At 37.8% G+C, this 24621-nt stretch overlaps 1 protein-coding gene across 2 annotated transcripts in view; it reads right to left on the bottom strand.

Moving 5' to 3' along the window:
• Positions 1 to 8086, bottom strand: part of id4 (inhibitor of DNA binding 4) — a 37009-nt gene extending 28923 nt beyond the window's left edge. Inside the window, exons 1-3 of one of the 2 annotated variants that reach the window (XM_061948664.2) lie at positions 7551 to 8085; positions 7083 to 7151; positions 4800 to 5883 (exon numbers count right to left, since the gene is read on the bottom strand). In XM_061948664.2, the coding sequence (XP_061804648.2) occupies positions 7104 to 7151; positions 7551 to 7943 (441 nt within the window). In that variant the 5' untranslated portion in view covers positions 7944 to 8085 and the 3' untranslated portion in view covers positions 4800 to 5883; positions 7083 to 7103. Of the gene's footprint in view, positions 1 to 4799; positions 5884 to 7082; positions 7152 to 7550 lie in introns of those variants that run through there. The other variant, XM_061948672.2, reaches the window with a different exon arrangement.
• Between the last annotated feature and the right edge of the window lie 16535 nt (positions 8087 to 24621).

Genomic DNA, 24621 nt, shown 5'->3' with positions numbered 1-24621 from the left:
GTGCACAATAAATGTATTTATCTATGCACAATACATGTACTTATCTCTGCACAATACATGTACTTATCTATGCATAATAAATGTATTCATCTATGCACAATACATGTACTTATCTCTGCACAATACATGTACTTATCTATGCACAATACATATGTACTTATCTATGCAAAATAAATCTATATATCTATGCACATCATATCAATTTATATATTTAGGCACAATTAATGTACATATATATGCACACTCATCTCATCACTCACTGATCGTATAACAACTGTCACATGATTAATCTGCATTGATTCATAATGTGAACATTTTTTGTGATTAATCACATGAGTTAACTCAATATTTTTGACAGCCCTAAAAAAAACACAAGCAGTAAAGAAGTAAGGCTATCTTCCACATTAGAAACAAGCTACCAAGGTACCCTTGGGACCAGTTGAATTAAAAACACAATTTATACAAGACAAAGGCTACAGTATTATTATTAAAGTCAATATTTGCCTTTATGCAAATGTGTGTAATATTGTATGTAGCCCTTTTATAAAACACGGTGAGGAAAGAAGGCTGTGTTGTATATACATTCCACAACAGATAGGCAGGCAAACGTGCAGCAACGTCTGAGTGCTCCACACAGAAATTATGTGTACATTGTTCTTTAAAAAGCTAAAAGACAACTAAACAGGAAAGTGAACTGCGGCAGTCACAAAGACACACCAGTATCAACACAACACACACACACACAAATGAAATGCGGGACAAAACAAAAGTTAGCCATGCTAGCAGAGACTTAAAACAGATTATTTGACAGCATCATAGAGCAACCCAGTTTTATGGCCAAAGTCATGAATAAGAAAATACCTTTTCATCCCGCCAATGTTTATTAAGACATGCAGAGAGCATTTGCAACATTTTTCTTTAGCGTTTGTTTTTGGATCATGCAACGTTGAAGTGACAATGCAGCACTTTGAATTTGCAGCATTTACCCATTTCATGTCTTTTATATTGTTTGTGTGTTTTTGAATCATTGCCTTAATTGCAGAGCCAGGACGTGGCTGTGTGTTTGCCTTCATCGACCATCGTAGGTTTTGAATAGTCTGAAAAGGGATTATTTTCTTCATAACCTATAAATTAATAAACAACCTCTTTCAAGCATTTTTGTATATAAAAAAAAAGGATCGGGGATTAAACTGGTATTTCACCACACCTTCCTCTTTGGACTCATTTGTTCTCAATAATAACGGTACCAGCGTGTACCTAAAAGGGTACAATTCTTATCGCAGGGTGTGTATCTTTATGAGAGACATATCTGTATGCATTCATTTGTGTACCTTATCAATTCAACTTAAATTAAAATAATTATAAGTCCTTCACCTGATACAGCCCAAAGTGCTTCACATAGCAGGAACATCTTAAATAGCTAATAGTGCCAGGATGATTATAGTTAAATAACAGACTAAAAGCTCAAATCTCCCCAATAAGTAAACTATGAAATTATAGAATTGATACTAAAACTAATCATGTTAAAACGATGAACACAATATAATAGAATACACCGTGCATTGTAAAATTCTAGCAAATTACTGGCTAGTAATTGCATTACTTTCACTGTAATATTTACAATTTATTGTGAAATATCTTTACAGTAATTTACTGTAACTGCAGGACTGTGATTTTACGGTTAATTTCCATAATGTTACAGCTACTGGAAATGCTTGAACTTTACAACTGTAATTGTATAGTTAATTACATAAGAAATAACTTTAACTTTACAATTGTAATTATATAGTTAATCACAAAAAAAAGAAGCCATATGCTGTGTGCAACGTTCTCTATGGAGTACCTTAGGACAGTGGTCCCCAACCACCGGGCCGCGGCCCGGTACCGGTCCGTGGACCGATTGGTACCGGGCCGAACAAGAAATAAAAAAATAAAAAAATAAAAAAATAAATAAATATTTTTATTAAATCAACATACAGAATACAATATATACATTATATTATTATTATTATATTATATACTATTATATTATACATTAATATACTGTAGATCAATACAGTCTGCAGGGATACAGTCCGTAAGCACACATGATTGCATTTCTTTATGACAAAAAATAAATAAATACATAACCCCCCCCCCCCCCCCGAAATATAGGGATATTGTAATTTTTACAGGTATTTGTTGTAATGTTACAGTAAATTTTGGATTATAGTATTTTACTGGGAAAAAAATACAGTTAAATCCTGGTAAATTTTACATTGTAGAGATGATGGCAAAAACCAATATTAATATCAATAATAGCTCTAAATGCCCATCCATTCTCTACCGCTTGTCCCTTTTGGGGTCGCGGGGGGTGCTGGAGCCTATCTCAGCTGCATTCGGGCGGAAGGCGGGGTACACCCTGGACAAGTCGCCACCTCATCGTAGGGCCAGGCTCTAAATGCCTTAACCATAATTATACTACTGTTAGTATGATATATTTAAAATACTACTACTAAAAATAATAATAATGGATTAGATGTATATAGGTTTTATATTTATATGTAGAAAATGGATGGATGGATGGATGGATGGATGGATGTGGAGACACTCAAAGAGCTTCACAGAAAACTGAGAAGCCAACATTCCTTCACTCCACAGTCACACATTAATTGCCCTGGGTAGGCTGATGGAAGCGTGGCTGCCAATTTGCAACTAGCCCCCCCCAAGGTGGCTGAAGTGTCTTGCCTAACGGCACAACGGCCGTGACTACGAGCTAAACACATTTTTAATGCGGCAGGTACCCATAACACATTTGTATGTTATATCACCTTTTTGGTAGTATAACAAAGTCCCTCTGGCCTCTTACAGGAGAACTGCGATTTTTTGGGAATTTTGCCGATTATTCACAATCCCTATGTAAGACAAGCACACGTCCTTCTTTTTTTTATGCTTTTCAATCTGTATATACGGCAAGTACAATGCAGCCCTCTAAAAACCATCCAAAGCCCGCCAACAATTGTGACCTGAATATTAACCAAGTATTATCAATATTGTTATTATAAGTGCTTACACAGAGGAACTACTTTTAGCGGCGCCGTGATCACTGAGAGGTAACTAGCTTATGCAGTTAACCTTCTAAAGCCTGCGTCCTCTGCAGTGGACGTTTGTGTCTGACCTCGTAAAGCAACACAAAAATGTCCACTGCAGAGGACGCTGGTTCTGTATATCCTCCTAAAGCCGACGTCCTCTGCAGTGGACGTTTGTGTTTGTTCTCTCAGTTATGCAAAGCACAAATGTCCACTGCAGTGGACACTGGTTCTGTATGTCCTCCTAAAGCCGACGTCCTCTGCAGTGGACGTTTGTGTTTGTTCTCTCAGTTATGCAAAGCACAAATGTCCACTGCAGTGGACGCTGGTTCTCAAGAGGTCAATCCGAAGAGGTTCATTAGGTCTTGAAAAATATATGCAAGTTGTTATTCTGTGTGTTTACTTCTGTACCTGACGGTTTTGACTACAACAGTTGCCTTCCTCAGAGGTTGTCAAATTGCAGCTTATACAGATAATGACATATTGAGCCGGTGAGCTGCTGCATCGCCTCTGAGTTGGTAAAAGTTAATTCTAGATTATAAATCATGCCTCTTACTTGTATGACAGAAGGCTGTGGCCATAAACCGAGAAGTTGGTCAACTTTGACATTCAATTTAGACCCGGAGATTGCATCCACATTCGTGTGGACTATGATTATATATAAGCATCCCATCAGTTGGCACCCGAGTGCGAGCAGACATTGTACAGTAAGTGATTGTTTTGTTATGTTCATTGGGTTTATATGTTTTGTTAAGCACTTAGCAATTTTGCTACTTGCTGGATCTGCTTATCATTCAGCTTCTAAACTTGTAGTTCATCCTCCTTATATTCAGGCTCAAAAAAAGATAAGGTTCTGGATCATCATATTTCCCAAAGTAGTCATTGTTGGCTCTCATTAAGTCTGCCATGATTGATTGATTGAAACTTTTATTAGTAGATTGCACAGTGAAGTGAAGTGAAGTGAATTACATTTATATAGCGCTTTTTCTCAAGTGACTCAAAGCGCTTTACATTGTGAAACCCAATATCTAAGTTACATTTAAACCAGTGTGGGTGGCACTGGGAGCAGGTGGGTAAAGTGTCTTGCCCAAGGACACAACGGCAGTGACTAGGATGGCGGAAGTGGGGATCGAACCTGCAACCCTCAAGTTGCTGGCACGGCCGCTCTACCAACCGAGCTATACCGCCCCATACCGTACAGTACATATTCCGTACAATTGACCACTAAATGGAACATCCGAATACGTTTTTCAACTTGTTTAAGTCGGGGTCCACGTTAATCAATTTATGGTAGATTAATAGTACAAGTTGTTGTTGAAGAACATAGCAAACGTTATGATGTGTCTGTGAAATGAGTGCTTCGCCGTTTGCTTAAAATGAGCGACATACGCAAATATTATGTTATGAATGTGCTTGTTACCACATTATATATATACTTAACATCAAAACGTTGATGGATGTTTTTTTTAGAGCGCTCTATAGGTGGAATAGAGCAAGTCTCATTACCTCTATGTTAGCTGACTCTTGCTAGCGTTTATTTACGAGATAGAATGCATAAAACAAAGGAAAAAAATGTGTGCTTGTCTTACATAAATATTGTGTAAGATAAGACAATTCCAAAAAAAGTGCAGTTCAGACCAATATTGTACTTTTCAGAAAACATTCTTAAAAAACTATCAGGTCTCATTTATGAGTACTTGTACAGCAAACAAAGACAAAAGACGACGAAGGTTTTACTCCTGCAAACTTTAATTGTTTTCTCCTCACAAGCCAGTGAAGATGACTCGGAACAGTGCAGCTGACAGTCATGTACATGCGCCCTCTCACTCTGACAGGAGGGTGGTGAGGTAAATTCGGTGTTCAATGTCATGAAAAATAAAGGCTCGTTATTCTTTGAGTGAACTTTACGTCGGCTGGAATCGCTTTTTTTGTTCGCCAACAAACCTGTCAAGATGCCAGAGATGCATTTTTAAGGTATTACATTGTAAGAAGTGCTGCGTATTCTGGATTTTTTTTTTTTTTAGAACAGTGCATTGTAACATAATGAAATCAGGCCTGTTTATACTTCAAAAATAAACAACAACATGAAGCAGCCTATTGCCCCAAAAGGGTCAGAGCCATAGTTAACGAGTATAAAAAAACAAGTGAGCAAATGAACTATCTACAAAGTGAGGCCTGCTTCAGTGCACATTTGACAACTCTTCCATGAGCCTGACATGCTACATATTAAACCCTTTGAAAAAAACGATATCAGTGTGTGAGGATAAAAGAACACATTAAAGACTTCCAAGTGGAAACACAATATTTACAAAACCACAAAATTGTTTTTAATAAAAATATCTTAATAATTACAATAGTCTATTCCAAGCATATATGTATTCATTTAGCTTATTTTTTTAATCCCATAGATCATTTATTTCTCTTTATGTACACTCGAATTTAATTGTCCTTCAAATAGTTTAAAGATCCCAACACACATCATCTATTTTAAACAATAGATGTCCACAAGAAATGTACAAATTTAGTAAAGCTTTAAACTGGACCCACTTTTTTCTTTAAGCACAAACAAGAATGTTTCAATATGGTGACTCCAGACTGTCATTACCAAAAGAACCGAACTGATATGACAATTATGGGGTTGATAGAGGGGTCTTATGCAAATTCCATGGTCTGCGGAACAGAAAATGTTCATTATATGCGAGTTTAGTTCCTTCCAGTGGTTTTCCAAATTCGGTTGTGATTGTGCCTCCAGTCGGCCGTGAGTCCCTGGCGAAGCTTTGCTGGCTTTTGGAGCGGCTCTGAGCAGCCCGCACACCTGTGGAGGGGATAAATAGAGTGGATGGGGTGGGGTGAGCTGCACAGCTCTCCAGACTGACCGGCGCCGCCAACAAAACAAGAGCTTGACCGACAAGCCGACACAAACCAGGACGGACATCCACACTGCAGTACAGACGACTGGCGGCCTCTTTACCAGACTTTTATTCTACACCAGGGTGTCCAAACTTTTTCTACTAAGGGACGCATGGGGGGGCCATTTTGATATTTATATACAATAAATATCAAATATATACAATATTTATTGTAACTATCAAGGCTCTTCTCAATTTCAATGTTGGTCAACATTAAAGGTCCCGCTGACCCAAAAGGGTCTCAGTCAATATAGTGGTAGTCAGGTATTACTTGTCAGATATATATATATATTTTTTTTTTAACTTTTAAAGCCAAATATCTATAGATCAACCACAGCTCTATATGTTAACATTCATTTTTATTTTTTATGTTTTATGCCCTTCCCCTCCCCCAGTTTTAAGGCAAAAACACATAATATGTGATAGATTTGATGTGAAGTAATTGGAGCCTTTAGTAAGTAAATACATTATAACAACATTGCTTTTGACTCTTTTTTTTTAACAAAAAAAATCAGACTTAAGGTATTGGGGATACAAAAGCCCCCACTCATAAAAGTGTTAAAAAAAAAGACATATATCAAATTATATTATTTTTACTTTCAACACTTAAACCTCTCGTTCAACTTCAGCTCCATCTGTTGATTATTTGTTTTTATTATAATTTTTTTTTTTTTTTTAGCAATGACAGTTTGAAAGTAAAAAAAACAGCTTTGTGTTATTAGTGTCAATACTGCAACAATTTATTTGTCACATTACACCTTGTTTGCTCTTTTCTTCCACTATATTTTTTTGTAATATCCATCCATCCATTTTTCTACCTCTTGTCCCTTTTGTCTAATTGTATTTACAAAATGTGCCATGGGCCTTTACAAAATTAGCTGCAGGCCGCAAATGGCCCGCCGGGGCCGCACTTTGGACACCCCAGTTCTATACCATCACACACCAGTTCCATGCAATTAAAAAAAAAAAGGCCCAAGTGACGTTTGCACAAAGCACACCTGCCTCTCATGTTTCAAAATGATTCTTCTTGACACCCACTGGCCTATATTTACACTCTTATTGGTGTCATTATAGTTTCACTAATAAATACAAAAATGCAACTTACCAATGCGGTGCTTATAATGTCTCAGCGGCATAAAATCGAGTCCTCGGGCTTTTTGACAATCGACGTCCTCTGAAGAAAAAGATTAAAAAGGAAAAAAAAAAAATCATGTCCAATACATGTGATTGATAATTCATAATTCCATATAATACATAAACAAAGGACAAAATCCCCCCCCCCTTTTTTTTTTCTGTCCTACTGAATAAGAAAGTGACCCTTTTTGTGCAGAGGAGACTGCAGGCTGGGGCACTTGAGCAGCAGGATGGGCCTCTGACACACACACCGTCATTGTTATTATCATGCAAATCATAAAAACCGCAATCAAGTGCAAAATATGGTTTATGGAAAACATGCGGGGTTGTTGCATTTTGCACTAAAATCCGCTATCATAAGGCAGGACACGTGACACCAGGCTTTGTCTGCACAGTGCGATCATGACATCATAATGTCAATATAGTAAACAAACGGTACCTGGTGGCGGTCGGTGTTGAGGACTGTGAGCGGCGTTCGGCTGGGGTTGGACGCCGGAGGAGCGCAGGTTCCGGTCCACTGAGGCGCTTGTTTGTGCAGAGATGGGTGCGTCTCCAGGGCCAGCTGCAGGTCCAGGATGTAGTCGATGACATGCTGGAGGATCTCCACTTTGCTGACTTTCTTATCCTGCGGTATGGTGGGCACCAGGCGCTTCAGTCGGCTGTAGCAGTCGTTCATGTCGTACTGCAGGCAGCAGCGGTCCTCCTCCTCCATCTTGGACCGGGCGACGTGGAAGCCCTGCTTGGGTAAATGTTGGAGGGAGAGCTCCCAGCCAACGCCGGGGGAGGAGGAGGAGGAGGAGTCCGGGGAGCGGACAGGAGGAACAGCCTTCATCGTGGATTTAAAAAATAAATAAAAATAATGGAGATAAATTGCACTACTCAAAATATTTTCGAAGGGATGCGATTTTAATGCGTCCACATCCCGTTCGTGGCGTGATGAGGATCAGGCAGCGAGTGCTCCCTGGGAGTAGATTGTGCACTTTTATAGAGGAGAGGGGAGGCGCCAAGTCTGCACTGACCACACTGGGGCGACCAAAGGCGTGTCTGTAATTTCAGCGTATTTTAATGTACCTCTAATAAAATATTAATCAGCGGGTAAAATAGTCAGTAGTTCTTGAGCAAGGGTGTCCAAAGTGTGGTTCGTTTTTTTTTAATTGAGCGTTTTTACGCGACGACCCTCAACAAACACGGAAGTGGGCCATGTTGGCGGACAGCACATTAACAAAAAGGTACAGTACAATGTTAGTAAAAACAACACGGTTAACTTTTGCAATGTTCTCGGTTGTAAAAAAAAACAAAAACTACAGTTCTATGTGTTTGCTGAAAGTTGTTAAAAAACAGGGAGTGTAGACACAGCAATTGTCTAAAGCCGGGGTGTCAAAATCGTTTCCATTGAGGGCCATATTGCAGTTATGGCCATACTTGCCAACCCTCCCGAATTTTCCGGGAAACTCCCGAAATTCAGTGCCTCTCCCGAAAACCTCCCAGGACAAATATTCTCCCGAAAATCTCCCGATTTTCTGCCGGAGCTGGAGTGAGGACAGCCTTTTTTCACAACGGAAGGACAACAGGGTGACAAGAAATAAATCATCCAGACGAGAGATACATTGTATTATTATGTTTATCTTACCTAAAAATAAATATATTTATTAATAAAAAAAATAAAAACAATACATTTTTACTATATTTTCCTAAAAACATCAAAATTAATTGTATTTTTATTTGTATTTTTTCTGACTCCTTATTAAATCCAGGCATTAGAATTATACATTAAAATAAACATATTTGAAATAATTAATTTTAAATTATCATAATAATTCATTTAAAATGACCATATTTACTTATTAAAATAATTGCTTGTTTATCAACAACTTTAGCATTTTATTCATTACATTTTGAAGCTCTCAGAAGCCAAGTTATGTTATATTCCTTAAGATTTATTTATGCAAGTTTGAAGTATCAATTATCTAAACACAGTTTTGTTTGCATATTTTCAGGATGTATATATATATATATATATATATATATATATGAAATACTTGACTTGGTGAATTCTAGCTGTCAATATACTCCTCCCCTCTTAACCACGCCCCCAACCACACCCCCAACCACGCCCTGCCCCACCCCCGACCACGCCCCCACCCCCACCTCCCGAAATCGGAGGTCTCAAGGTTGGCAAGTATGGTTATGGCTGCTCGTTGCAGTGAATATATATCCATCCATCCACTTGTCCCTTTTAGGGTCGCAAGGGGTGCTGGAGCCTATCTCAGCTGCATTCGGGCGGAAGGCGGGGTACACCCTGGACAAGTCGCCACCTCATCGCAGGTGAATATATATATGAATATAAATGTATAATCGCCTTGTTATGTTATAACACAATTCCCTATGGATGCATTTTTTTTACATACAGACTGATGTAGTGCGTACTTGCTTTTGAAATCATAAGTCAGGAGAGCAAGTCTTTTATTCTAACAAAAAGTTTGCAATATGTCTTAATAATACAAGGGTATCGGAACTAAAAAGTCGAAGTAAGCGGGGGCCATTTTGATGTATTTTTATTTTGTAAAATAAATGCTTACATATTATATTGAAAAAGACACTGCTGAGTCAGATTTGTGTCACAGGTGACAGTGTACATTACTATTATTACGCAGGTAAAAACAATAAAAATGAAAAAAAAAAGCAAAAAGATGCAATGTCATGAGAAAAAGCTGAAATAATAACTAATAATAACACATTTATGTCTCTTATAACACACATCTGACACTGAGGTTTGTATTTAAATACTGTACACTCATATAATATATATATATATATATATATATATATATATATATATATATATATATATATATATATATATATGTAAGGTCAGGAAAAACAGAGGTGATTTCATCCCTACAAGCCTGTTTTGCAGGTTTCCCTGCTTTCTCAGAGGATGCTCTACAGGAAAATCCCCTGAAGAGTAGGGAAACCTGCAAAACAAGCTTGTAGGGATGAAATAGCCTCTGTGTTTTTTCCTGACCTAACATATGTTCCACTCTACCCCAGTATTGAGTACTGTATAACATAAACCACATAAACCTCTACTATTTATATTTATATATATATGTTTTTATCTTTTAATTTATTTATTTTTTGATAATGTATCTGTAATAAAATATTATTCAGCGAGTGTGGTTCGTTTATTTAATTGAGCGTTTTCACTCAACAAACCCGGAAGTCGGCCATGATGGCGGACAGCACATTAACAAAAAGGTACAGTACAATGTTAGTAAAAACAACACGGTTAACTTTTGCAATGTTCTCGGTTGTAAAAAAATACAGTACTATTTGTTTGCTGAAAGTTGTGAAAAAACAGGGAGTGTAGACACAGCAATTGTTTAAAGCCGGGGTGTCAAAATCGTTTCCATTGAGGGCCATATTGCAGTTATGGCTGCTCGTTGCAGTGAATATATATCCATCCATCCATTTCCTACCGCTTGTCCCTTTTAGGGTCGCAAGGGGTGCTGGAGCCTATCTCAGCTGCATTCGGACGGAAGGCGGGGTAGACCCTGGACAAGTCGCCACCTCATCGCAGGTGAATATATATATGAATATAAATGTATAATCGCCTTGTTATGTTATGACACAATTCCCTATGGATGAATTTTTTTTTACATACAGACTGATGTAGTACGTACTTGCTTTTGAAATCATAAGTCAGGAGAGCAAGTCTTTTATTCTAACAAAAAGTTTGCAATATGTCTTAATAATACAAGGGTATCGGAACTAAAAAGTCGAAGTAAGCGGGGGCCATTTTGATGTATTTTTATTTTGTAAAATAAATGCTTACATATTATATTGAAAAAGACACAGCTGAGTCAGATTTGTGTCACAGGTGACAGTGAACATTACTATTATTACACAGGTAAAAACAATAAAAATGAAAAAAAAAAGCAAAAAGATGGAATGTCATGAGAAAAAGCTGAAATAATAACTAATAATAACACACTTGTGTCTCTTATAACACAAATCTGACCCTGAGGTTTGTATTTAAATACTGTACACTCATATATATATATATATATATATATATATATATATATATATATATATATATATATATATATATATATATATATATATATATATATGTATATATATATATATATATATATATATATATACATAAGGTCAGGAAAAAACACAGAGGCGATTTCATCCCCACAAGGTTGTTTAACAGGTTTCCCTGCTCTTCAGGGGATGCTCTTCAGGAAAATCCCCTGAAGAGCAGGGAAACCTGCAAAACAGGCTTGTAGGGATGACATAGCCTTTGTGTTTTTTCCTGACCTAACATATATTCCACTCTACCCCAGTATTGAGTACTGTATAACATATAAACCACAGAAACCTTGACTATTCATATATATATATATATATATATATATATAAATATATATATATATGTTTTCATCTTTTAATTTGTTTATTTTTTGATAATGTATCTGCAATAAAATATTATTCAGTGGGTAAAACTAGGTAGTTTTTCAGCAGTCCAAAGTGTGGTTCGTTTATTTAATCGAGCGTTTTCACGCGACGACCCTCAACAAACCTGGAACTCGACCATGTTGGCGGACAGCACATTAACGAAAAGGTACAGTACAATGTTAGTAAAAACAACACAGTTAACTTTTGCAATTTTTTCAGTTGTAAAAAAAACTAAAGTACTATTTGTTTGTTCAAAGTTGTGAAAAAACAGGGAGTGTAGACACAGCAATTGTCTAAAGCCGGGGTATCAAACTTGTTTCCATTTAGGGCCACATTGCAGTTATGGCTGCTTGTTGCAGTGAATATATACATATGAATATAAATGTATAATCGCCTTGTTATGTTATTACACAATTCCCTATTGATGATTTTTTTTTTTGTTTACAGTATTTTTTCTGTAGTGCGTAATTGCTTTTGAAATCATAAGTCAGGAGAGCAAGTCTTTTATTCTAACAAAAACGTTTGCAATACATCTTAATAATACAAGGGTATCGGAACTAAAAAAAATCTTAAGTAAGCGGGGGCCATTTTGATATATTTTTATTTTGTAAAATACATATTATATTGAAAAAGACACAACTGAGTCAGATTTGGGTCACAGGTGACAGTGTACAGTACTATTATTAATCATTATGCAGGTAAAAACAATAAAAATGGAAAAAAAAAGCAAAAAGATGGAATGTAATGAGAAAAAGCTGAAATAATCAATCAATCAATCAATCAATGTTTATTTATATAGCCCTAAATCACAAGTGTCTCAAAGGGCTGCACAAGCCACAACGACATCCTCGGTACAAAGCCCACATAAGGGCAAGGAAAAACTCACCCCAGTGGGATGTCGATGTGAATGACTATGAGAAACCTTGGAGAGGACCGCATATGTGGGTAACCCCCCCCCTCTAGGGGAGACCGAAAGCAATGGATGTCGAGTGGGTCTGACATAATATTGTGAGAGTCCAGTCCATAGTGGATCCAACATAATAGTAAGAGTCCAGTCCATAGTGGGGCCAGCAGGACACCATCCCGAGCGGAGACGGGTCAGCAGCGCAGAGATGTTCCCAGCCAATGCACAGGCGAGCGGTCCAAATAATAACTAATACTAACACACTTATGTCTCTTATAACACAAATATGACCCTAAGGTTTGTATTTACTGTAAATGCTGTACACTCACACACACACATATATATATATATATATATATATATATATATATATATATATATATATATATATATATATATATATATATATGTCTTAATTAGATTATCCAATAAATAGTGCTCGATACCGTGGTAGAGCGCAATATATGTATGTGTGGGAAAAAAAATCATAAGACTACTTCATCTCTACAGGCCTGTTTCATGAGGGGTTCCCTTAATCAGACAACATTCACACCCACATTCACACACTAGGGCCAATTTTAGTGTTGCCAATCAACCTATCCCCAGGTGCATGTCTTTGGCAGTGGGAGGAAGCCGGAGTACCCGGAGGGAACCCACACAGTCACGGGTAGAACATGCAAACTCCACACAGAAAGATCCCGAGCGCAGGATCGAACCCAGGACTACTCGGGATCTTCGTATTGTGAGACACATGCACTAACCCCTGTTCCACCGTACTGCCCATATGTATATATATATATATATATATATATATATATATATATATATATATATATATATATATATATATATATATATATATATATATATATATATATATAAGGTCAGGAAAAAACACATTGGCTATTTCATCCCCACAAGCCTGTTTCGCAGGTTTCCCTGCTCTTCAGAGGATGCTCTTCAGGAAAATCCCCTGAAGAGCAGGGAAACCTGCAAAACAGGCTTGTAGGGATGAAATAACCTCTGTGTTTTTTCCTGAACTAATGGGGTTAGTGCATCTGCCTCACAATACGAAGGTCCTGAGTAGTCTTGGGTTCAATCCCGGGCTCGGGATCTTTCTGTGTGGAGTTTGCATGTCCTCCCCGTGACTGCGTGGGTTCCCTCCGGGTACTCCGGCTTCCTCCCACTTCCAAAGACATGCACCTGGGGATAAGTTGATTGGAAACACTAAATTGGCCCCAGTGTGTGAATGTGAGTGTGAATGTTGTCTGTCTATGTGTGTTGGCCCTGCGATGAGGTGGCGACTTGTCCAGGGTGTACCCTGCCTTCCGCCCGATTGTAGCTGAGATAGGCTCCAGCGCCCCCCCGCGACCCCAAAGGGAATAAGCGGTAGAAATGGATGGATAATGTATATTCCACTATATCCCAGTATTGAGTACTGTATAACATATAAACCACAGAAACCTCAACTATATATATATATGTGTGTTTTTATCTTTTTATTATTTATTTTTTGATCATGTATCTGTAATAAAATATTATTCAGCGGATAAAACTAGTTAGTTCTTCAGCAGAGGTGTCCAAAGTGTGGTTCGTTTATTTAATTGAGCGTCTTTACGCGACGACCCTTAACAAACAAGGAAGTCAGCCATGTTGGCGGACAGCACATTAACGAAAATGTACATTACAACGTTTGTAAAAGCAACACGGTTAACTTTTGCAGTGTTCTCGGCTGTAAAAACAACTACAGTACTATTTGTTTGCTCAAAGTTGTGAAAAAACAGGGAGTGTCAAACTCAGGGGTGTCAAACTCGTTTCCATTGAGGGCCACATTGCAGTTATGGCTGCTCTCAGAGGACCGCTTGTTGCAGTGAATATATATGAATATAAATGTATAATCGCCTCGTTATGTTATTACACAATTACCTATGGATTTAATTTTTCTTTTTCAACATACAGATTGATGCAGAATGTACTTGCTTTTGAAAGCATAAGTATTTTATTCTAACAAAAAAGTTTGCAATATATCTTAATAATACAAGGGTATCGGAACTAAAAAGTCAAAGTAAGCGGGGGCCATTTTGATATATTTTTATTTTGTAAAATACATGCTTACATATTATTACATATTTAAAGACACATCTCAGTCAGATTTGTGTTACAGGTGACAGTGTACGGTGCTATTATTAATCATTATGCAGGTAAAAACAATAAGAATGAAAAATTAAAAAAAAAAGATGTAATGTAATGAGAAAAAGCTGAAATGTTTATACTAATAACTAATAATAACACACTTATGTCTCTTATAACACAAAGCTGACCCGATGGTTTGTATTTAAATACTGTACACTCACACAAATACACATTATATATATATATATATATATATATATATATATATATATATATAAATATATATATTTATATATATATATTCACACACATTATATATCCATCCATCCATCCATCTTCTTCCGCTTATCCGAGGTCGGGTTGCGGGGGCAGCAGCCTAAGTAGGGAAGCCCAGACTTCCCTCTCCCCAGTCACTTCGTCCAGCTCTTCCTGTGGGACCCCGAGGCGTTCCCAGGCTCGCCGGGAAACATAGTCTTCCCAACGTGTCCTGGGTCTTCCCCGCGGCCTCCTACCGGTCGGACGTGCCCTAAACACCTCCCTAGGGAGGCGTTCGGGTGGCATCCTGACCAGATGCCCGAACCACCTCATCTGGCTCCTCTCGATGTGGAGGAGCAGCGGCTTTACTTTGAGCTCCTCCCGGATGGCAGAGCTTCTCACCCTATCTCTAAGGGAGAGCCCTGCCACCCGGCGGAGGAAACTCATTTCGGCCGCTTGTACCCGTGATCTTGTCCTTTCGGTCATAACCCAAAGCTCATGACCATAGGTGAGGATGGGAACGTAGATCGACCGGTAAATTGAGAGCTTTGCCTTCCGGCTCAGCTCCTTCTTCACCACAACGGATCGATACAGCGTCCGCATTACTGAAGACGCCGCACCGATCCGCCTGTCGATCTCACGATCCACGCTTCCCTCACTCGTGAACAAGACTCCGAAGTACTTGAACTCCTCCACTTGGGGCAAGATCTCCTCCCCAACCCATTATATATATATATATATCCTTGGCATTTGTTTACATTCATGCGCGCTAGCTTTTGTTAGCAGTGACGCCGGTGAGCTGTTGTATCGACCTACTGTGTGTAGTGAAGCATTTTTAGCTCGTCCTGCAGGGATGATACTTGTAAGAAACTCACTTTATTCGTCGCCATGGAGGCGAGGATTAGTGATTTAGAAGTAGCTAAAACACTGCCGACTGCGGATCGATGTTCGCTGCTAGCTAGCTAGCCACATCTTAAAGCACCTCTTCCTAACACTGTAACACCCTCAGCTTCACCTTTATCGTCAGTTTTTAGGCCAAAATGCATCTGTTCTCCCTTTTCTGTCTACACACCGTGTCTGCTTGTAAGTACTCTGTGATTGTGCGCTGCCGAACACGCTCCTCTCCTCGTAAACCCAGCAATGTCATGATGTGACGGCGTGACGTCATGCACGTAAAAAAAAATAAAAATAAAATGTATTTTGAACCGGTACTTTTCAAACGGTGTATAGTACCGTTTTTGATTCATTAGTACCGCGATACTATCCTCGTATACCATACAACCCTAGTGGATACCAACAGTTAGTCAATGCGCTGGCAAAACAACTTTATTGAGTTTGTTTGAGTTGAAACAAGCTGTGATGATAACTGTTACAAAAACGAATAGCATTTTCATGTTGTTAAAGTAGCTCTCAGAAGAAAAAAGGTTGAAGACTCCTGCTATAAATTGTGTACAGGTGTGAATGTGAGTGTAGAGGGTTTGTCTACTTGCGCCCTGCAATCGAATCTGCTGGGATAAGCTTCAGCTCGCCCATGAGTGTAAATTGTCAGATAAAGCACTACCTTTCTAGAGCTCCATCCATCCATTTGAGTTTCGTCCCAGCCAGCACCGGGCCTAACAAGAAATATCAGGTGCTTTTCCCTCTCTTGCTCTTCAGTAAAACCTTAAATTTCTATTTTCTCTAAGAAAACTCTTTGTGGTTGATACAAGTTCAGTAATCTCTGCAAGGGAACTTAGATTTACCATGGATGTGACAAATGTGTGTATTATTGGAATCAAATTGTGTTCCCACTAACCTATTTATACCCTATTACTGTATTAATCGTGCACCACCTTGAGTAGAACAACGCTACGTGTAAAATATGCAGAACAACACAAAGGAGGGACTGTGAGTGCAGTTTATCTTGTTGTCTTGTGTTTGCTTTCTGGTGCTTCTTTAATCATGGTTCCTCTGCTCTGCTGTACTTCCCCAAAGGTTTATTACTGTGCTGACTTGGGACCTGAGCTTGGTAACTGGAGACTCATTACCAGATAAGCCTGATGGGTGAACCTCTCTGTTTGTTGTCAAGTTGTTTGGAGACAGACAGCCCAAAGTCCTAATTTTCATTCTTCATTCATTTTCTATCCTTGATCATGTGCAGAGACACATGGAATCTGGAGTCTATCCCAACTGACTGTTAGCAAAAAGCGGCAAACACCCTGGACTAGTGTTGTCCCGATACCAATATTTTGGTACCGGTACTTTTTAGCAGCTGTATAGTACTGAATATGATTCATTAGTATCGCAGTACTATACCAATAATAGTATACCGTACAACCCTACCCTGGACTGGTTGCTAGCGAGCTAAGTCCACTTATTATGAGCAACATTGTTTTTTTTTCTAAAGTTGCTAGCAAATTTTGTGAGTCGCGGGTTGCGTTGTTTTGGGCTAATTTTTGAACGTGTGGTTGCTTATTTGGGCTTGATTTTCTGTCCCCAAAATAAAGCAAAATATGATTGTTCTGGTAGGTAGTTTAGAGTGGATCAATTGAGTTGTTCAACATTTTAATGTTGTGCTTGGTATAATTTTGCTGTTTCCTTATTCACAACATAGTATTATATGTACAAACCCCAAAACCAGTGAAGTAGGCACATTGTGTAAATCGTAAATAAAAACAGAATACAATGATTTGTTAATCCTTTTCAATCTATATTCAATTGAATGCACTGCAAAGACAAGATATTTTAAAGTTCGAACTGGAAAACGTTATTTTTTGCAAATATTAGCTCATTTGGAATTTGATACCTGCAACATGTTTTAAAAAAGCTGGCACAAGTAGCAAAAAGACTGAGAAAGTTGAGGAATGCTCATAAAACACTTATTTGGAACATCCCACAGATGAACAGGCTAATTGGGAACCGGTGGGTGCCATGATTGGGTATAAAAGCGGCTTCCATGAAATGCTCAGTCATTCACAAACAAGGATGGGGCGAGGGTCACCATTTTGTGAACAAATGTGTGAGCAAATTTGTTGAACAGTTTAAGAACAACATTTTTCAATGAGCTATTGCAAGGAATTATATTACGGACCATCTACGGTCCGTAATATCATCAAAAGATTAAGAGAATCTGGAAAAATCACTGAGCGATAATATTACGGACCTTTGATCCCTTAGCCGGTACTGCATCAAAAACCGACATCAGTGTGTAAAGGACATCACCACATGGGCTCAGGAACACTTCAGAAAACCACTGTCAGTAACTACAGTTGGTCGCTACATCTGTAAGTGCAAGTTAAAACTCTACTATGCAAGGCGAAAGCCATTTATCAACAACACATAGAAACTCCGCTGACTTCGCTGGGCCTGAGCTCATCTAAGATGGACTGATGCAAAGTGTGAAAGTGCTCTGTGGTCTGACGAGTCCACATTTCAAATTGTTTTTGGAAACTGTGGACGTCGTGTCCTCCGGACCAAAGAGGAAAAGAACTATCCGGATTGTTATAGGCACACAGTTCATTAGCCAGTATCTGTGATGGTATGGGGGTGTATTAGTGCCCAAGGCATGGGTATCTTACACATCTGTGAAGGCACCATTAATGTTGAAAGGTACATACAGGTTTTGGCGCAACATATGTTGCCATCCAAGCAACGTTATCATGGACGCCCCTGCTTATTTCAGCAAGACAATGCCAACCCACGTGTTACAACAGCATTGCTTCATAGTAAAAGAGTGCGGGTACTAGACTGGCCTGCCTATAGTCCAGACCTGTCTCCCATTGAAAATGTGTGGCGCATTATGAAGCCTAAAATACAACAACGGAGACCTCGGACTGTTGAACAACTTAAGCTGTACATCAAGCAAGAATGGGAAATAATTTCACTTCAAAAAATGGTCTCCTCTGTTCCCAAACATTTACTGAGTACTGTTAAAAGGAAAGGCCATGTAACACAGTGGTAACAATGCCCATGTGACAACTTTTTTGTAATGTGTTGCTGCCATTAAGTTCTATGATTATTTAAAAAAAAAAACATGTTTCTCAGTTCGAACATTAAATATGTTGTCTTTACAGTCTATTCAATTGAATATAAGTTGAAAAGGATTTGCAAATCATTGTATTCTGTTTTTATTTACGAATTACACAACGTGCCAACTTCACTGGTTTTGGGTTTTGTGCATACATATACTAACTATACTATTAGGCAGACTCTATTTTACACTCATATGGTGGGTTGCCTGTTGTTAGTAAATAAACAAGGCGAGCAACAATACTACATATAAAGATATACACATACATTTCGTTGTACAATGTACAATGACAATAAAGATATATTCTATTCTATTCTATATTATACATATTTTAACCCTAAAAGTAGGGCTGCACGATTAATCGACATCAAATTGACATCAACTTTTTAATTACCGGTACTGCGATAAATGACTGCAAGAGCCTGTTTCTTCATTTCGCCAATAGCCATGTTCGCCAATCAGAATTATTGAGCCTCACGTTTGTCTCTAGCTTCAAACATTAACATACTAAAAATAACATGCTATAAGAGATGTTAGCATACTTCCAAAATGGCGACAGGTATCCAAATACTTGCTTGACAACACAGTGTATCAAAAAACATATTTTTTGGTTCATACAAAATTAGCTAAAAAGATGGGATAAAACATTAGGAGGCTAATGTTTTGCAAGTTTTCTGCCTAATTTCTTATCAAATAATTAGGACTAACTATTTTTACTTTTTATCTCATAATTTCGACTTTGTATCTCAATTTCGACTTTTTATCTCATGAGCATGATTATTTAACTCATCATTTTAACTTTTTACTTCATAATTTCGACTTTTTTATCAACTAATTATGACGTTATATGTAATTATTTTGACTTTTTATCCCATATTTTTGAGTTTTATCTCATAATTTCGACTTTTTAACTAATTATCATGTTTGTTGACTTTTTATCTAATCATTTTTAACTTTTTATCAAATAATTGCGACTTTTTATCTACCGTATTTTTTGGACTATAAATCGCTCCGGATTATATGTCGCACCGGCCGAAAATGCACAACACAGAAGGAAAAAAAACATATATTCGTCGTACTGGAGTATAAGTTACATTTTTTGGGGAAATTTATTTGATAAAATTCAACACCAAGAATAGACATTTGAAAGGCAATTTAAAATAAATAAAGAATATTTATTTACACTTACAGGCTGAGTAAGTGTACGCCATATGAGGCATAAATAACCAACTGAGAACATGCCTGGGAAGTTAACGCAACACATCATGGCAAGAGTCATTCAAATAACTATAACATATAGAACATGCTATACGTTTACCAAACAATCTGTCACTCCCGATCGCTAAATCCGATGAAATCTTCCTCCCCGGTGTCGCCTCTGGTATGTCCTTTCTTTCTGCTGCTCGATTGCCATTCTCTGCTGCATATTTCACTACGTCCAGCTGGTAATCTGCAGTATATGATTTCCTTTTCGGTGCCATTTTAGTTCAGCCCTTCTCAGTTTTTATAAGTTACCGCCAATGTTGATGTGATCCATTTTAATAGCTACGGCAGTAGCATATAGCATATAGCAGTTAGCATCTCATGACCCACAATGCACTTCTGCCATGACCCTCCCCCGCTGAATTCTTATAGGTTGACGTGTGAGTGACGATTGCTGACATTTGCTTCGTCTCTTACGCGAATTAGATAAATAATATTATTTGATATTTTTACGGTAATGTGTTAATAATTTCACACATAAATCGCTCCGGAGTATATGTCGCACCCACGGCCAAACTATGAAAAAAACTGCGACTTATAATCCGAAAAATACGGTAAATGATTCAACTTTTTATCTATTTTTTTATTTTTATTTTATCTTATAATTGACTATGTCATAATTTCGCAATCATGATTTTTTAATGTATTTTTTTATACATTGTTTTACCTTGTATCTCATAATTTCGAATTTATATTTTATAATTTCGACTTTTTATCTCATTAATTCAACTTTTTATCTCATAAACATGATTTTTTTTTATGTCATGATTTCGACTTTCACCTCATAACTTAAATTTTTTTTGTCAAATAATTATGACTTTATATCAAATTTTGATCTCATATTTTTGACTTTTTATCTTGTAATTTTGACTTTGTATCTCGATTTACTTCCAAAATATAAATGCCGCTGCAGCCACCATTGAGACATTTCCAACGATATAAGATATGTTTGTTCGTCAGTTTGTTTAGCATTAATAATGAGAGTTTTGAGCGGAATAATAATACACTGTGAAGTCCAAGCAATAATAATATGCTCACTGCTGCTTCGTAGCATGTAAATGGGCGCGTGCAGGCCCATAATTAGTTTTTTTCCTTCAAAATCGTGCAGCCCTACCTCATTAAACTCATTCAAAGTGTTCAAAATCTAAACTTTGGTCGTGATCCAGACACTACAGAGATTAGCTGCTTTTATTTTGGAGGTGAAACAGGTTAAAATTACTCAACAAGAGGACCTTTAGCTAGCCTAGCCATGACAGGTCACCCACTTTTTGTCTTGCTGCAGTTGCAACAGCATAGTTGACTTTCAGTCAGGTGTGTAGAAGTGACTGCTGCCATCTTAGCCAGCATCCCTCAGTGTCAGCGGGCTCAGCTGTGGTAGTAATGGGTCTCGTCCTCCCTCCTTATGACATAGTTTGCACAACATGCCTCAGTCCCTGGTGGCCTCCCGGCTTAACACACAAGTTTCCTCTGTGTCATTTACACAGGTGCATCCACTGTTTACATTGTGCAACCTGAGTAACTGTCCACACATGCATGCATCCACACCTATTTGCAAACAAACACAAATGTTGAGCGTCATAAGTCATATGTACTATAATAGATTGAATAGTTGTCTTAAAAGCTACAAGGGTGACACATTCAGAGTGCAGCTCGTGTTTGGTTACCATTAACTACTCACATTTGAGGGCTACACTGTATACATGCTGCGGCCATAGAGTTTTTTTTTTCTTTGACCTTGCAGTTTCATATGTGTTCACATCAAACATCTTACCGGGTGTTTTGGATGTTCACTCTATGCTGCTGGATCCTGTTTGTACTGCAAACTTTGGATAACCAACAACATGTAGATTTACACAGATACTGGACTGTAGTGTGGTGTCTCTCCTTATGCTTTTAACTACGTATCCACTGCGTGTGTGTAAGCAACAACAGGTGCACTGTGCACAGCTGTTGCCTGGTCCCTGGGCATTAAAACCTACACTAAACCCATATCTGCACATTTTTAGAATTTACCATTATAGGAGGAAAGTGCCTATAATTACCAACATACAGGAGGAAAGTGCCTACTCAAGAAACACAAACTCAATACAATATACTTAATTGGGTACATTTGCACAATTCATATTATGTAATATTTATATGATCAAATATAGGAGCTGTATAACAGATTTAGCCTTTACAAGTAAGAATGTATTTGTTTTTCTGTGGTTGTAGTTTGCAGGGGGTGTACTGTGTCATACTGAGAGATGTTTTTTCTATTTCTTAAGGGCAGTGGTTTTGTCATAATTCTATGATAGTTAGAATTGCTAAAATTGTAGCTGTGATGAAAGCACAATGTTTAATTGAAATGCGCACTCTTATTGCAACACAATGTCCTTCATGTGTGTTACCAAGAAACAAAGCAAAGCTCATATGATTTGGACACACTATTTGTAAGGGAGATTTTATTCAAATAAGGGAAATTCTGGTCTAAAAAGACTCTACTTTCTACTGCATGCAATGCGCTGCACCATTTCCCTCGCAGATTGCTATGTTGCTCTGGCAGAACCTTTAGGCAGATAGGTTTCACCTATTTAAAAATAGCACTACTCCATGAAAGAAGGGCATAATACTTCAGATTCTCTGGGAAAACGTGAGGGTTGTCAGGTATGGGATTTATTATTGCCAATATTTTCCATCTATGTTTAAATGGATAATGTGGCATCATTGTAAAAGTGCTTTGAGGAATCTAAAGCTAGAATGGCACCATGCAACGCTCATTGGCCATTCATTATTCAGCAGGGTGACTGATTTCCATTAGAAAACAATTTGAATTTTGCAAGCCAGAAAGAAAAGATGGTAATATCTACACATAGCTAGGTAAAGTCACTGACTAGTGTTTGGTGCCTGTAACATTGTTTTGTATTTTTTAAACAATGGTTGTCTGTTCCAATGTTCTTTAGCATATATTTCAAATCCAGAGAAAATATGAATGACAACACCCATGGCAGAGGTAATGACGTACTGCACCCGGTGGCCTGCAAGGTCTTTAGGATGTCTATAATTGTGTGGTGACAGATTACAGCCCTTGTGTTCCTGCTGGGCTACAATGGACAACTGATTGTTTGACACAAAAAGACAGCAGATGATGGACAGAATGACTGATAAGTCAATTGATGTCTCAGAACAGCTAATTGTTTGACATTGTTCAGTGTTGATTATAATGGACTCGCTTCATCACTTCCAGAGTGTATATTTAGTAGGCCTTCCCTGATCGCCATTGGAGAGGGACTTGAAAACATGTATTACAAAAGGCAAAGTGTCAGGAAATGAAGGAAAACGACGAAGCGGGAAAAGTTGCTAGCGGAGTGAAAAAGTTACATCTTTGGAATGCTTCAATGACATACACAGTATAGTGACACCCCAGTATTCCTTATTATCCCATTCCAAAGGTTTTTTAATTAAAAACCCTAATAATTTTTCTCATTCATGTATTTTATTTTATTTTATAGAGATTAATTGTAGTTCTACATGCAGAAACAGATATGATGAATTATATTATTATTTAACATCAGTGTTCTGGAAATTACTTTTAAAAGGTAATTAATTATAGTTACTTTACCAAAAAAGTACTTGAATTACTAGCGAAATTAATATTTAATTACTAGGGAAAGTAATTTATACCTTACTTAAAAAACTATATACTTTAACTATCTGGCATATGCATTTGAGAGAGGTTTAATACAAGTGCACAGTGTGCGCAGTCTCTGCTTTCAAAAGGCAGGGCCTGTTGCCCAGAGGTGTGGACTCGAGTCACATGACTTGGACTCGAGTCAGACTCGAGTCATGAATTTGATGACTTTAGACTCGACTTGACAAAATGTGAAGAGACTTGCAACTCGACTTAGACTTTAACATCAATGACTTGTGACTTCACTTGGACTTGAGCCTTTTGAATTGACATGACTTGACATGACTTGCCACTTTCCCCAAAATCCAAAGCTTAAAAAGTTATTTGGGAGCGCTCCGTATTTTTCATTTTCTTCGTCTGTCTATCAGCGTGTTATTCCTGTCAGCTGGTGTGCTGTCAGTACAACAGCCAATCAAATTAGATATATGTTGTTTTCATCACACAGCATTCATCCAATCAAATTGCAGGACAACCAATGAACTAGAGTTGTCCAACAACGTGCCAGTGATAAACAATTATGTTAAAGTTGGTTTCGTTCGGGTATAAAAACTACGACTTGGTCAACAAAAAACGAATTGCGGTATGCAAATCACGCAGTTCGAATATTACAGACGGAGACGCAACAACTTCCAACTTCGTTCGACATTTGAAGTTGCACAAAGAAGGGTAAGTTTTGAATGTAAGATAACGTTTATTGGCTAAGTAACGTGACTTTTATTTGCTGTGTAGTTAAATCAGTGAGGCTGCAAACTCACTGCTAACGTTATAACCATAGACATCTTATAAGTAGACGCAGCATCAAGCGC

The sequence above is a fragment of the Nerophis lumbriciformis genome, linkage group LG04, assembly GCF_033978685.3.
Source record: "Nerophis lumbriciformis linkage group LG04, RoL_Nlum_v2.1, whole genome shotgun sequence".
Classification (NCBI taxonomy): domain Eukaryota; kingdom Metazoa; phylum Chordata; class Actinopteri; order Syngnathiformes; family Syngnathidae; genus Nerophis; species Nerophis lumbriciformis.
This window is presented reverse-complemented; position numbering and strand designations above follow the sequence as displayed.